A 16,023-nucleotide genomic window follows, 5' to 3' on the forward strand; every position below is an offset into this window, starting at 1 on the left:
TGTGTTTTTCTGTATTTCTTTGTGTTCTGCATTTCTTTATGGGAGATATTTATGTCCTCCCAAGGTCCTCTATCATCTTCATGAGATGGGATTTTAGATCAGAACCTTGCTTTTCAGGTGTGTTAGGGTAACCCAGGCTTGCTGTGATGGGAGAACTGGGTTCTGATGTTGCCAAGTAGCATTGGTTTCTGTTGCTTAAGTTCTTGTAGTTGCCTCTGGCTATCTGGTTACCTCTGGTGTTAACTGGTCTTGCTGACTAGAGCTTGTCCCTCCTGTTAGCCTGATTATGTTGGGCCTCCTTGGGTCAGGCTGTCTCTGGGAGTGGGAGGGGGTCTGGAGAGCCTGATCTGTGAGCCTAGCTGTGTCAGACCTCCTGGAGGTTAAGGTGTCTCTGGGTGTGGATGGGGTGGGGAGAGGGATAGAGCACAGGATCAGCTCCTGGGTGTAGATGAAAGCTGGAAGGAAGGTCTCTATAATACTTTCAAAGAAGATTGTGGTGCTTTGAATAGGAATGGCCCCCATAGACTCTTGTGCTTGAATGCTTGGCCATAGAGAATGGCACTCTTAGAAAGTGTGGCCTTGGGGGCTGGTGAGATGGCTCAGTGGGTAAGAGCACCCGACTGTTCTTCCGAAGGTCCAGAGTTCAAATCCCAGCAACCACATGGTGGCTCACAGCCATCTGTAACAAGATCTGACGCCCTCTTCTGGAGTGTCTGAAGACAGCTACAGTGTACTTACATATAATAAATAAATAAATCTAAAAAAAAAAAAAAGAAAGTGTGGCCTTGTTGGAAGAAGTGTGGCCTTGTTGTTGGAAGCAGACTTTGAGGTCTCCTATGCTCAAGCTACTATGCCCAGTGTGTCACACAATCTCCTTCTGCTGCCTACAGATCAAGATGTAGACCTCTCAGTTCCTTCTCCAGCCCCATATATGCCTTCATGCTGCCATGTTTCCTGCCATAATGTGTAGCAGAATTTCCCCTCAATTAATTTAAATATTGATACAACAAGACGCCTGTGGTTCGGCAGAGGAAAAGAAAGGCAGGTGGAGATTTTTAAAGACGAGAGAGAGGACAAGAGGAGGAAAGAAGATGGAGGAAGAGAAAGATGATTCAGACTTCACATGGCTCTAAATAGCCACAGGTAGCTATGAATATCATAAAAGGATAGGATGATTGGGATAACTTGTCTAATCTAGCTTGTATCTTTATCAGTTGGCTCTAAATTGTTATGTGGGCATCTTGTGAATTGAGAATTTGATATACAAAACTGACTGATAATTATAAGCTTCTAGAGTTTTGATTTACTGGGTTAAGGGGATTTGTGACAACTAGCCATGTGTGTAGGAGGGGGTTGGCTGGGAAGCAGCCATCTGGGGCTAGCCATGGAGATGGGGAGACTGAGACTGCCAGAGCAGAGAGTAGCATGGGATGGTGACATTTTTAAATATTTCCCATAACAATAGTGGGCTAAACCTCTGAAACTGTAAGCCAGCGCCAATTAAATGCTTTCCATTAAAGGAGTTGCAGTGATCTCTTCACAGCAGTAAAACTATAACTAAAGACAAAGATCTATAGCCATTAAGTTATTCAAAAAATAAAAAAATAAAGGGACAGGGCACTTCCAAGCTCTTTGTGTGAAGCCACTACTACTCTAAAACCAAAACCAGGTAAAGACACAACAAAAAACCCAATATCCCCGATGAACGTAAATGGAAAAGCATCAATAAATTACTAGTAAACCAAATACAGGTACACAGCATTAAGGCCATCTATCACAACCAAGTGACTTAATCCTGGGAAAGCAGAGTTGGGTTTTCGTTGTTGTTGTTGTTGTTTTGATACAGGGTTTCTCTGTGTAGCTCTGGCTGTCCTGGAATTCACTCTGTAGACCAGGCTGGCCTCCGACTCAGAAATCTGCCTACCTCTGCCTCCCGAGTGCTAGGATTAAAGGTGTGTGCCACCATGCCCAGGTAGAGTTGGTTTTTATATATCATATAAATGGAGTTAGGGCAAAAAAAAAAAAAAAGTCATATGACCATCCCAATGGCTGCAGCAAAAGGCCTGTGACAAAAATCTAACAAACTTCCATGATAAAAGTCCTAGAGATAGAAGGCCTAGAAGGAACATGCATCAGCATATCAAGGTTATATATGACAAACATTGTTATAAATAACACTTGAAGCAATCTCATTATAATTAGAAATGAGAGAGTTGTCTACTACCCCCACTTCTTTTCAGTATAGTCCTCAAAGCAGTAGTTGGAGCAATAATGTAAGAAATCAATTGTAGGGACATAAATAGTAAAAATAAGTCAAATTGTTCCTCTTTGCAGATGTTTTAATATTATTCATAAGAGAGATCATATTTTTATTAGAAAAATTTTAGAAACAATAATTTTAACAAAGTGGCAGAGTACAAAACCAATGTACAAAACTTAAGGGATTGCCAGTTCAGATTTCAGGATATATATTATAGAATTACAGTTGTAAGGCCCTCAAGTTGTAAGCTTCAAGGCTCAAGAGGTTAGGTCCCACCCCCTAGACTATTCTAACAGTCAAAACCAGTAATTTCCAGCCCCTCAAAGTAGGAGAGTGGCCAGGACCCATCCTATAAGAAAAAAAAAAAAAAGGCTCAACTCCCAAGCCATCCTGTACAATTCTGCCCTACAGGAAACCTTGTATAAAGTCTGCCTCCTGCTCAGTTTTTTGCTACTTCTCTCCTAAGCAAAGGCAGGCACCCTCTTGCATCTTTCCCAACAAATCTCTTGTGTGAATCTGTTGTGCAGTGTGACTCTGTGGTATTCCTTGGCTTCCAACTGCCAGGATACCTTTCCCCTCAGAGTTGTAACACCTACAATAATAATGAAAACAACATAGTATTGACATAAAAATAGACACATAGACCAATGGAATAAAACAGAAGACCTAAATGTAAATATTCGTAACTTCAGTCACCTGATATTTGGCAAGGAAACCAAAAATATACACTGGAGAAAAGACAACATCTTTAAAAATAGTACTAGAAAAACTGAGTGTCCATATGTACAAGAATGAAATTAGACCTGTATCTATTACCTTGTACAAAAATTAGATCCAAGTGGATCAAAGACCTCATTTTAAAACCTGAAATGGTAAAACAGCTAGAAGAAAACACAGCCAGTACTCTATAAGAATATAGGCTTAAGAAAGGAGTATTTGAGGCCAACATCTGACAAGTGGATCTCATAAAACTAAAAAGCTTTCGATGAAGAAGAAATCAAAGAATGGTGGAGGATCTTACAGTAGACAGAGAATTAATATTCAGAATATACAAAGAACTCAAATCAGAGTCAAGAAATGAACTATTAAAAAATCGGGCTAGAGAATTGAACAGAGTTCTCATGAGAAACAATAAAAATATCTATGAAATATATCAGTACATGTTCATCATTTTTAGCAGTCAGAGAAATGATAACTAAAACAACTTACCATGGTCAAAATGACAAAGATCCAACAAAACAGCTGATAACAAATGCTGGGTGGTACGTGGGGGGAAAGAACTCAAATTTACCTTTGGTGGGAATGCATGTTCCTCAAATCCAAATCCTTGAGGAGCTGAAAAGATTCCACCATATTACCAGCTAGACCACTCCTTTGCATATGGCTAAAGGACTCAACAGACATCCTACTCCACAGGTACTTGTTTAACAATAGACACTGACCCCTATTTACAATACCTAGCAAATAAAAACAACTTAAAAGTCTTTTTGATGAATGACACAAATAAATACTTTTCATCTGTAAGGAAGTGAAATAAGGAAATTTGCAGGTAAATAGATGGATCTAGAAAATATTGATTCAGGTGACCCCTGCTTTTTTGATAAAGCCTTAAAGAACATTATTTTGTATTTACCTACAACTATATATAATACATATAAGTGTAGTGTATGCATTTGTGTACACATATGTGCATATATAACTCTTAAATGAAGTTATGTCACTTGGACTGATAATGCTCTTCACAAGAGCCATGAACTGCTTAAAAAAATCCTAGTATCCAGGATTAAGAAACCTCCATTTTAGTTGTTCAGAGTAATCTAAATGATTCCTAAAATAACAGGCTGTTATTGTTGCCCTTGCCTTCCAGAAGTTGAAGATAAATCCCTACTGTTGAAGACACCAGATACTTAAGATGAAGGACTGGGATGGTTTGAATGGGATCTAACCTGAAAGCTTTCCTCCTGCAGTCTTGATTCCATAGAACCAGAAAGGACTATGCAAACTGCTTAGGGAGAGAAGCAACCCTAGTCATCTCCAGCTGTGAGGCCTGAGAGCAATGACCAGCATGGGGAGATATCCCTAAAGATGCAATACTGGCCCTCATCTGAGGTGGAACCAATAGCTTAAGTCTAATTGGATTCCAGGCTTGCTCAGTGACTCAGAGACAGTGAAGTCATGGATCTTAGAGAACCTACTACTGCCATTTTACTTGACCTGCATAATATCTAACTGCATTCTGAATAGTTAACCTTATATTCACAGAAAAGTGTAGCTCTCAGCCTTCACCAAAGATGCTTCTCTTTGGAATAGTTACAGAAAACCATAGCTGGTCAAAATACAGAAGACAACTGATCTATAACACAATTCCTGAATCTAAGGCTCAGGAAACTTCTAAGAAAAAAGGAAAGAAAGACTTCAAGAGCCAGAAGCCCAGGAAGTCTGCTGTCAAATTGTAGCTCCTAGAAATGACAGAGAATCTTCCCTATGATACCTAAACAAGACCTGAACAAGAACATGACCAATAAGCATGTTAATGTGAAAGGAAGAAATCTCATGGGGTGTCACTACCGTCTCCGACCAGCAGAAAAGAAGCGACGAAACCGATGTCCTTCTCAAGGCAGTTTATTCAGGAACTTTACAATGTCCAGGAAAAAGGAATGCCCTGACCTTTCTCGGCCATCCCCCTTTATACCCCATCACCCCAGTCAACATAGGCACAGTTCATTGGCTCAGGACTACATTGGTCACATCATCCGATCTTACGTCGTGGTGCATCTGTGCAATGCAGCTCAAGGTACGTGGCTATCTTGAGGGATATGAGGAAGTCAGGTGCCAGTCATAAGACTTGGCAGCAGTCCCGGGCGCCATCTTGGGGCCGCGGCCACACCCACTCCTCACAATGGGGCATCTCTAGACAAAGAACTAAGTAGTCAGTTTGGAGAGATGGCTCAGCAGTTAAGAGCACTGATTGACTGCTCTTCCAGAGGTCCTGAGTTCAATTCCCAGCAACCACATGGTGGCTCACAACCACCTGTAACCCACCTGTAAACATCTGATGCCCTCTTCTGGTATGTCTGAAGAGAGCAACAGTATACTCACATAAAATAAATAAATCTTAAAAAAACAAAACAAAAACTAAGTAGTCTTCCTCCCATAGAGAAGGCCACTAAAATTGAATATTCAACACTGTATTAGTTACTGTACTATTGCTGTGAAAAGACATTACAACCAAGGCAACTCTTACAAAAGAAAGCATTTAACTGGAGACTTGCTTACAGTTTTAGAGGGTTAGTCCATGATGTTCATGATGGGAAAGACAAGCTTGGTGCTGCAGCAGTAGCTGAGAACTTAATATCCTATCTGTATATAGGCAGGACAGAGAAAGAGAAAGAGAAAGAGAGAGAGAGAGAGAGAGAGAGACAGAGAGAGAGAGCTAGACAGAGACAGAGACACAGAGACAGAGAAAGAAGAAACAAGGCACAAGGTCTGGTATGGGCTTTGAAAGCTCAAATCCCAAATCGCATCCCTCTAACACAGCCACATCTTCTCAAACAGTCCTATTAACTGGGGATTGAGTTTTCAAACATGAGCCTATAGGGGCCGTTCTCATTCAAACCAACACAAACACTAAGTGATCAGCCCTGAAATCACATACACCAATACTTAATAGACTTATCAGGCTTCATCTATATATTTACACATAAACACACACACAAAACAAAAGTAACAACAGCAATTAAAGGAGGAGGCCAGGAGTTTCAGAGGAAGTGGAGCATGGTAGGAGTTTGAGGAACAAAATAGAATGAATAGAATGCTATCACATCTTAATGTAAAAATGTCTATAAAATTAGGATCACAGGACTGAGCAAGGTGACACACACCAGTAACCCAAGAACTCAGGAGGCAGAAGCAGGTAGATCTCTGAGTTCAAAGTCAACCTCACCTAGTGAGTTCCAGGATAGCTGGGGTTACACAGAAACTATGAGTCAACCCCTCCTTGCAAACAGAATCACAGTTACATGAGAACATACTAAATTATGTATTACAATTGCAAAAATTTATATTTCACTAATCTGGAAATTCTAAATGTAATGGATGATTTTCTAGTGTGTATAACCTACCAAAGTTAAGCTCAGATGTAATAAATACATAATTTAACAGATAGTAATTGTTTTGCTAAATGGCACATTAAAAACTGCCTTCCAAATGTTTGTGCTTATACCCAGATTAGTGCTGCTCTCACCTTTGATCACAGCTTTTTTTATGGTGGAAAAAAGTCAATGCAAATTTGTAAGCAGTCAAAGTGTTGAGTGAGACATCTCTATCAACTTCCTTCCTACTTCCTACCTTGAGTTAACTTCCAGCTCCCAAGGCTCAGGGAGCATTGCAGAAGCGGGGGTAGGAAGAATGTAGGAGTTGGAAGATGTGAAGTACTACCTTCTGAACGAGTGATGTGGGACTGCACTCATCAACTCATATCAAGTCACATTTGTTCCAGTAGACGGTTCCATATGTAGACAGCAGTCACCACTCAATGATTTATTTGGGGGTAGGAGAGAAGACATGATGAGGAATGTGGTGTGTGTGTGTGTGTGTGTGTGTGTGTGTGTGTGTGTGTACATTGTAGCCTAGTTAGACGGTGGTGACCCATGCCTTTTATCTCTTGGAGGCAGGTAAATTTCTGAGTCTGAGGCCAACCTGGTCTACAGAACTAGTTCCAGGTCAGCCAGGACTACCGAGAGAAACCCCGTTTTGAAAAACAAAACAAAAACCAAAAATACAATGTATACTTCTATGAAATCCTCAAAGCATAATTTAAAAATATTCTTTAAAAAGAAAATAAAAAAGAAAAAGAACCAGAGGAGCTTATGGTAGAAGAGGCCTGTAATCCTAACCCTGAAGAGGAAGATACAGAGCGTCAAAGTTTGGAACCAGCTCGTGCTGTAGAAGGGAAACATATCTAAAGAAAAGTAAAAAGTTAGAACATAATTCTCTTTTGAGTGTGGGCTAGATTTCTAAGATCAGGTTATCACATGGTATTGTAGTATCCCCTTGCTCTTTCTGGGGTTTATCCTGGAGAAGCCAGCTGCCATGTGGAAAAGGACCCATAAGTTACACTGTGGAAAGGCCATGGGACAGGATCTAAAACCTCCAGTTAACAATCATGGAGTGTCCACAAACAGGCCAGTCATAACCAAACCTCCAGACGGCAGCACCCTAAGATGTGATAAAGCAGGCCGACCTAGAACCTAAGCTAAGCTGTTCTCAAATTTCTGATCTAGACTATCACAACATACTAGGTTGGCTCCTGAAACCCTGACAAGTGGTAGTGAGGAAATGAAGACAGGATAGACAAAACAGGTACAGGAAAGCTGGGAACAGGATCAGTAAGCTAACAGCCCAAACACTAAAATCTCATAGTGTTTATTAGGTACAATACAGAGGGGAGGGAGGAAATCTTGTAGGTGAGCAAATACCAAGGAGGAGGAAGCTACCGTTGGCAACTGTCCACAAAGACTAATACTCAGCTTCTAGAGGAAAGAGCCTCACCCAGGTAAAGCTCTATTACACATGGGGATGAGGCATTCCCTTCACCTGGCAGTCCCTATGTCAGCAATACATATTTATTCAAGACTTTATTTATCCAGGCTCTCCACCACGCCTCACACTGCACAATGGTGAAATGAATGTTTTTAGGCAGTTCCAAGAGTGACTGATACACAATAGTTAACTACACAGGTAGAGAACCTTTAGGGATATGATGGTAACTCATCTTACCCTAAAAGGGACGGTGGTGGTGGTGGTGGTGGTGGAGTGGTTGAAGAAGGTAATTAGCTGTAAATATCTAACAGATGGTATCTTATTCACTAAGCGCTTAAAACTAGAGTTAAATGGGTGAACACCACGCAGGAGGAACTGTGGTGGGCAAGAGAGCTTCCTGGAGACCAGGTCTGTTTCTGCATAGCTGCAATGGATGTATCTCAGAGAGGCACAGCCCCCAGGGGGCTCATCTCTAGACTGCCTCTTGCTGCTGCTGTACCTTCTCATGTTTGTCATTGCTATGTCCCTCCTGAATGTGTGAATGAGCATGGGGAGGCCCTCACTGCCTACAGTCTGGCGTGATTGTATGTGATTGTATCGTGGGAGACAGCCCACAATTTTCCTGCAGATCAACATGAACTTTCATAAAATAATATTGTTTAGATAAATTAATGATTTTTACAAATTCCTGATTTAAATAGTTATACAAAGTTAGGATAGTTGGTAGAAAGTTTAATTATTTATATTTATTTATAATAAAGTACAATGTGGCCCCTCCTTGTAGTGAGGGCTGTATAGGTTAGGAAAGAGTACAGTAAGCTTTCATACGTTACAAGCACATAATTGTACTTGGAAGAGAAAATAGACTTGAAAAAAGTTAATGAACAAAGAAAACATTCATTCTAGGTTGGGTCTGAGTTCCTTCATCTTGTGATCTAGGGATATGACCATAGGTTTCAGTGTGCAGCATGAAAAAGACAGGATTATGAACAAAGAGTAAATAATTCTGTAAGAATAGAGTCAATAATTTGCTAGTTTAGCTGAACAAGACTTCAAAAATAAGATGTAAGAAGATGATCTGTTGCTTGGTAAATACAAATTGTCAGCTAATCATTAGGAAAAACTACTTTAGACTTGGCTTGCATAAACTTTGTTAATCAATGACAAAAGAATTATTGCTTCTGGGTTATGATGAATTGGAGAGAGAAAGATGGAAAATGTTCAGTTAGGTTGAGTTTCGAAAGAAGAATATAAATCCATAATCCTGTAGTAATCTCCTTCTGTGTAATGATTTTAGCCTAACTTAAGGAATATGTTTTTGTGGTGGTAGTTTTTGGAGAATATATAACTGTGGCTATGAGGTAACCTTTTTTCCTTTCATAGAGAATTTTTGTCTAAGGTGGTATAAAAAGGCTAAGAGAAAAATAAAGTTGGTGGATCTTGTTGGAACCTTGCTTCGTGTACCGTGTGCATGTGAGTGTATGTTTTCTCCCTTTTTCATTGGCCCCAGAGAATTAAGTTTTGCTCCCTCACCCTTTTTGCAAGTTTTACTCCCTCAGAGAAAAAGTCTACTGAGTAATTAATCACTGACTCCATGCCTCCTTCTTGGTTTACTTATTTAACCTGTCAAAACTGGCCTTCAGCATTAAATAAGAGAATTCAGTAAGCACAAGACTACATGGCAACCATTCCACAGGTAATCTACTAATTTCCTTCATCAATTGTACAAAAAACAAAGATAATCCAAAATTGTTAACAGCAACTTTATTATTCCACTGATGAAAAAGTTGTAGTTGTGATGCATTTCACATAAATTTACAATAGTGGAGGTTATACATAAATTACATTAAGTCACAAAATTTCTATTTTATAGAATCAAATTACTTTGATGTATCCAGATAATGGCATAGTTCTTAATGGATAGCTGAGTCCAAATATGCAAAATATAGCTTCTGCTTCTGACCATGGTGCTTTAAAATTCTTCAACATGCATTAATATATTCTAGTTGTAGGGAATATATTACACATAGGCTTTATCTTGCATTCAGGGAAAGCCCACGCTGAATTTCACGCACAGTACTCCTGTCCTCTAAAGTAATCTCACATAGGACCAGAGAACGAAGAAACAAGTATGTTTGGGTTAGTATTCCTCATTAATGAAGAAAATACACAATCAACAATTCATCAAAATAAAAATAAGAAAGGAGAGCTCCATTAGTAGCCAGAATAAGTGGGTTTTGCTTTCAATTTTCACAGATCACAGAAGTTTAAAGAGCAGATCAGTCATGCTACTTGGGTGATCAGACAGACTTAAACAATTATGAAGTGAGTTAAGGTCCTGAAGGTGTCTGGAGGTGCTGGGTAAACACATCACAGGTAAGGAATGGGAAACCTACCTCAGCATTTCTGAAAGGCACAATCTATGGAAGGGAGACCTAGTTAAGCCCTTTCTGATGTGTAGAAAGGAGTATGCTGAGCTGTCTTCTTTTAAAGGATGAGACCTTCATAGATTGGCCCCTCAGACTCTGGTGATTCCCGTCTTGAGCGCAAGTGCTCCAATGTGTTGTGAAAATGCTTGTTTATTTGTTCTGTTTCTTCACTGGACTCAAGATTTGGGAGATCTTCTCGAATCTTTTGAATAAGTTGGTTCAAGACTTGAATGGTTACCTACAAAAAGAATAATTGTGTAGCAGGCATGTATCACAAAAGAAAATTTAGCAGCACTGTTTTAAGGAACTTGCATTACTTTCATCAAATACTTGAGTAATTATGAAAAAGAGATGAGAATATGATTCTGAGTTTAAGCAACATCTATTAGCTATTCATTAAGGAAAAAAGAATTGTAAAAACTCAAAATATAGAGCAACATAAACCAGCAAAAGAACAAAAAAACAAAACTGTATTTAACTTAAAAATCTTTTAAAAATGTATTTACTTCTATTTTATGTGCATTGGTATCTTGTCTGAATGTATGCCTGTGTGAGGGGGTTGGATCCCGGAGTTACAGACAGTTGTGAGCCGCCATGTGGGTGCTGGGTATTGAACCCAGGTCTTCTGGAAAAGCAGTCAGTGCCCTTAACCACTGAGTCATCTCTCCAGCCCCTAACTTAGAAATCTTAATAATTGCCATAATGCTACAAATGGACAATGCCCTTAGGAATGACTGAACTGCTACACAGTGACCAATCAAGCCTACAAGTTGGCAATGTGTATTTGGTATTTTGTTAATTGTACAGTATAAACAGAAAAAGATTCTGGATAATGGAAATAGATTGCAGGTAGACCAAGCAAAGTTAAATTTTCACAAATTAAAAGTATCAAATCTACAGAAAGAGAGAGCAATTTCACTTACCGCATCATTTTCTTTTTCATAGAAATAGATGTACCTGTTCAGAATCTCTATAAAGAGCTGAACTTGTAGAGAGGGGTCCATGCACTGATTTGCTATTTTTAGTGCCTTCTTTAGGCACTCCATGACCCTTTTACCTCCATGAAGCTAAAATAAACAGCATGAAAATATTAAAAGGATTAATGAATGAGAAATATCCCATTTTATCACCATCAAAGAAGCACAACACTATAAGGCTCTTTTATGCTGCAAAGAGAAACAAGGAAATCCTAAAACAAAGCAACTGTATTTAAAAACAGAACTGGGAGTGAGATAAAAATAAATAAATAAATAAATAAATAAATAAATAAATAAAAAATAAAAAAAAATAAATAAAAACAGAACTGGTGCCGAGTGTGGTGGCAAATATCTAACTTTAACCCCAGTACTTGGGAGACAGAGACAGGTAGATGGGTCTCTGTTAGTTCAAGGCCAACCTAATCTACATAGTGAGTTTCAGGACACCCAAAGCTACATACAGAGATTCCAACTCAAAACAAACCAAAAGAAAATTACAACTAGTAGTAAACAAACTGTAGTGACAATTTTGGCATTTTGGTTTCTTAAAAAAAAAAAAATTCAGAAATATTTTAAGGATATGTTTTGGTTTTAAGCCCAGATGTGAAATATGGGGTTGCTTCAGATTGTCCACAGCAGCTGACTATGATTTGCCTGGTGCTCTAGCAGGGATGTGATTTTGCCAGCTGTAGGTAGTTTCTGCAATTGTGTTATGTTTGGAATTCTGGGGACTTTTGAGAGAGTACATAAATGCTAGGGATCAGAGAGGCAGGGTTGTTGTTGTTGGATTGTTGGTTGCTGTTGGTCACAGTTTATTAAGTAGTGGTGCACAAAGCAAAGACAACAAGAAGAAATTAGATATCCTGATAGCAAAGACCAAACTTGCCCTAAGAACTCGACATCTCTAATCAGCAGAAAGTCTAACTTGACCCCTTTCCCCTCTATCCTTTTTTAATCTCTTATTTAGTGTTAGGGGATTGAAAGGGTGAAAGAAAAGGGGAGGAGAAAGGTGGAAGAAAGAAGAACCCACAAAGTAGCAAATACCAGCTACAACAGTTGCTGTAAACATAGCCTTTTTAAAGTAGACCCTTTACCACAGGGTGAAATGCTAACATTAGGACCCATTCATTTCCTCTAATAAAGCAAAGCAATTGTCTTTGTCAAATTTCCAAGCTCCCAATGTTTCACTTCCAAAGTCCAACGACAGGTGACCAATCCCTGTTACGAATTCTATCTCCTCTAACAACCAAGAGGAACCTTACCTCTTCCCCATTTTTGTCTGTGTTTCGGCCAGACCAAAAGAGATGCGCACATGTGCTCACGGCTCGGCCTTGATCTGGTTTTTTCAGAAGTTTTGATGCAGCAAGTGCACACTGAGTTCTCAAGGGTTCATGATTCTCTTCACTGAAGCATTTCATCCTCTCAAAAGTACCGATGATCAAGGTGATAGCAGCCAGCTGTGCTTTAGAATCACTGATTTCATCTTCATATAGAGAAAATGCCTGGTATACATAGAACAAAGAATATTCATGAACCAACCATCAATAGGAACACTTTCTAAAGTTCTTCCAAACCCCATTCTATGAGATGGTCCAAGTGCCATTCACACTAGTGCACGGTGTACCTTTCAGTGAAGAGGCACAAACTACAGCCAAAAGAACCCTAGTCCAACTTTCTTGAGCTAATACTTCTCAACTGAACTAACCACAGAATGAATGTTTTGTTCATGAAATACTTTCGCAGCTACCCACTAGTAAATCTTGGGTTTCTTCAGTTTCTGGAAACTCAACAATTTTGCTACTCTACAGAGGCAATGTGACTACCACAATGAAGAGATTCCCACAGGGTCAGATAGTTAGTCACAGATTAAAAGATAAAGGAGAGTGCTTGGCATAGTGGTGCACCCTTTTAATCCCAGCACCGAGGAGGCAAAGACAGGTGGGTCTGAGTTCTAGATCAGCTAGGTCTACATAATGAGAGCCTGTCAAAAAGCAGTAAACTAGTTAACACCAAGTGCATTCCCTTAAAAATAATGGACCAGTGACTGAACCCAACAAACTGGACAGGAAAACCCAAGAAGGAAGAGAAAGCTCACCTGGGACATAAATTCATATGCTACTGTTTCATGATTTTCAAAGCCAATTTCTCCAGCAGCTAATGCTCCTTGAAGAAAAAGTCTCAGTGGTAATTCAGCCAGCTCAGCTTTAATCAAAGCACTGATAGTCTGGTGAGCAAATGAAAATATCTTCTGGCATTTCTTTTCCCACTTGTCATCCTGAAACAGGAAAAACCTATCAAGTCCGAAGGTAATTTGTTCATTCTACTGAGAATTTCTAATAAAACCTCTAAGCAAAAGTACTGAATCTCAGGTCAGTTTCTCTGTCACTTTTCTTTTCCCTCATTTATAGAACGCAGAAGTAAACTAAGCAGGATATTTCCTTAAAAACTAAACCCATCTAAAGCTGCTGCTTCTGTAATTTATATAGATTTGATATTTCTTTTTCTGATTAGAAAAGCAATACATCCCTAAATTGAGGAAAATAACACAAAAAAACTTAGAAAATACAATCAACCCTGGTAACACAGTTGCTAATGTCTTCTTGTCCACTTTTTTTCTATGTAAATATAATGGAGATATTTTTGTGTAGATTTGTGATCTGTTTGCTTTAAAGCAGATCACTGAAAAAAAGTTAAAATTGGGTTCATACTACAAACGATTTGTATGTAACTTCTTGTCAACAAGATTCCTCATAATACTAAGTTATTATTATTTTAACAAGGAAGTATTCCTTCAACTCATTTATAATCTAATTGGCTATACAGTCCCCCTTTAGAAAGCATCTGTGAAAACATATAAAAGGTCAGAATATATACAAAGCTTTATTAATACCCTAATTATGTGCCAAGTGCTATGATTTAGCAGGTACAAACACGGGCCATAAGTCAGATAACCTGAGGTCAATCCTGGAGCCCCTAAAGTGGAGGGAGAGAACTGACTCTATAAACTCATCCTTCGTCCTCCACATACACACCACAGCATCATCCCAACCCATCATACACATAGTAGTAAAACACATAATGACATTTAAAAAACTTCCACGATTATCTCTTAGTGTAAAATCTTAGAAGAAGAATTAATGTATTTATAACACTACAGTTACACATTGGCAGCATGCTAAAAATATAGTACTAATTCACATTTCTACCACTACTAGATATTCTTAACATTGCAATTGCTTAAAATTATTTTTCTTTTCCCTTTGCCATCTAATTTCCAGAAAATTGTAAATACCAATGAGGTTAATAACTTTATCATGCTATACCATCCAAACTTCTATAAAACTGTAAATTCTCTTTACTTTTTTAAAGATGATAGTAAGACTTGTTACAAGGATTAAATACAATAATCCAAGTATGTAGTCCTTGTTACACTAGTTGCTACTTGGGGAGGGTGTCTTAAATTTTGTTTTCCCCTTTACTTTCTTTCTTTTTTTTTTCCATTTTTTACTAGGTATTTAGCTCATTTACATTTCCAAACCCCTTTACTTTCTTGTCCTCAAATTTTTTCATCTGATAACATTCCATATAACTTGCCAGCCCCTGGTCTCCTGCTGATGGTTTTAGGTTAGACATGTGAGATAGTATTCTTTCAGTAACTGGTTTATTTTACTCAGCATGCTGTCTTCCAGGACATCTATATTGTCACAAATGCTAGGGGTTCTTTCATTTTATTCAATAGAATAATGTTCCAGTATATGTATGCACAGATGTGTATGTATACACACATCATATTTTCATTACCCATCATTGAGGTGACTATCCATGGCCACTGTAAATAATGCTGCATTGAACATGAAAGTATACAATCTCTCGATAACAAAAACTGATTTCATCTTCTATGGATATTTATCCAATAATGTACTCTACCACTGAGCTACATTTCAGCCTAACAATTTTTGGAGTAGTTCTCCCCTCCCCTCCCTCCTTCCTTCCTCTTCCTCTGTCTTCTTTTCTTTTTTTTATTTTTGAGACAGGGTATTTCTGTGTGACAACTCTAGCTGTCCTGGACATTACTTTGTGAACCAAGGAGCCCTCAAACTCAGAGATCCAATTGTTTCTGACTCCTGAGTGCTGTGATTAAAGGTGTGTGCCACCATGCCTGGCCCACACCGTTTTCTATAGAGAATGCATTATATTTATATGCTAACAGTGGTCCCTTTCACCACTTGTACGTGATGCCAAGGAATAATCCTAAAGCTTTGTGTATGCAAAGTAGGTAATCTACCAGCGAGGCTATGTTTCCAGCCATTCTCCTGTCTTTTTGATAGTAGTCCACTAAAGATGAATCATGTATTTTCATTTGCATTTCCCTCGTGATTAATGTCACTCAGCATATTTTCTGAAGCCTACTGTTATATCTGTATGTGCCCCTCGGGAATATATCTACTTTGTCTATCTTAGTTAATTGTTGTTTTGGAGACAGAGCTTCATTATAGAGTCTAGACTGGCATCATCTGCCCACTTTTAGATCCATTTATATATTTTCTTACTACTGAACTGAGTTTCTTATTTTGTTTTATGGGGTGTTGAGATTTACTTTTATTTTACGATGACTGCTGTGCTTGCATGTAAGTATATTGTGTGTATGCTTGGTGCCCACAAAGATAAGAAGGGGATGAAAAGATACCTCAAACTGGACTTAAAGATAATTGTAAGCCACCATGTGGGTGCTAGTATTCAAATTCAGGTCTTCTGCAAGAGCAATAACCTCTGAGGCATCTCTCCAGCTCAGTGTTCTTTATTTTGGCTCTAGTGC

At 38.7% G+C, this 16,023-nt stretch overlaps 1 protein-coding gene across 1 annotated transcript in view; it reads right to left on the reverse strand.

The window, feature by feature from the left end:
• Nucleotides 1-9,543: 9,543 nt before the first annotated feature.
• Nucleotides 9,544-16,023, reverse strand: part of Vps35 (VPS35 retromer complex component) — a 39,133-nt gene continuing 32,653 nt past the window's right edge. The window contains exons 14-17 of the mRNA NM_022997.5: nt 13,303-13,482; nt 12,470-12,709; nt 11,154-11,297; nt 9,544-10,468 (exon numbers count right to left, since the gene is read on the reverse strand). Of these exons, the coding sequence (NP_075373.1) occupies nt 10,289-10,468; nt 11,154-11,297; nt 12,470-12,709; nt 13,303-13,482 (744 nt within the window). The 3' untranslated portion in view covers nt 9,544-10,288. The remainder of the gene's footprint in view (nt 10,469-11,153; nt 11,298-12,469; nt 12,710-13,302; nt 13,483-16,023) is intronic.

The sequence above is a fragment of the Mus musculus genome, chromosome 8 (assembly GCF_000001635.26).
Source record: "Mus musculus strain C57BL/6J chromosome 8, GRCm38.p6 C57BL/6J".
Lineage (NCBI taxonomy): Eukaryota > Metazoa > Chordata > Mammalia > Rodentia > Muridae > Mus > Mus musculus.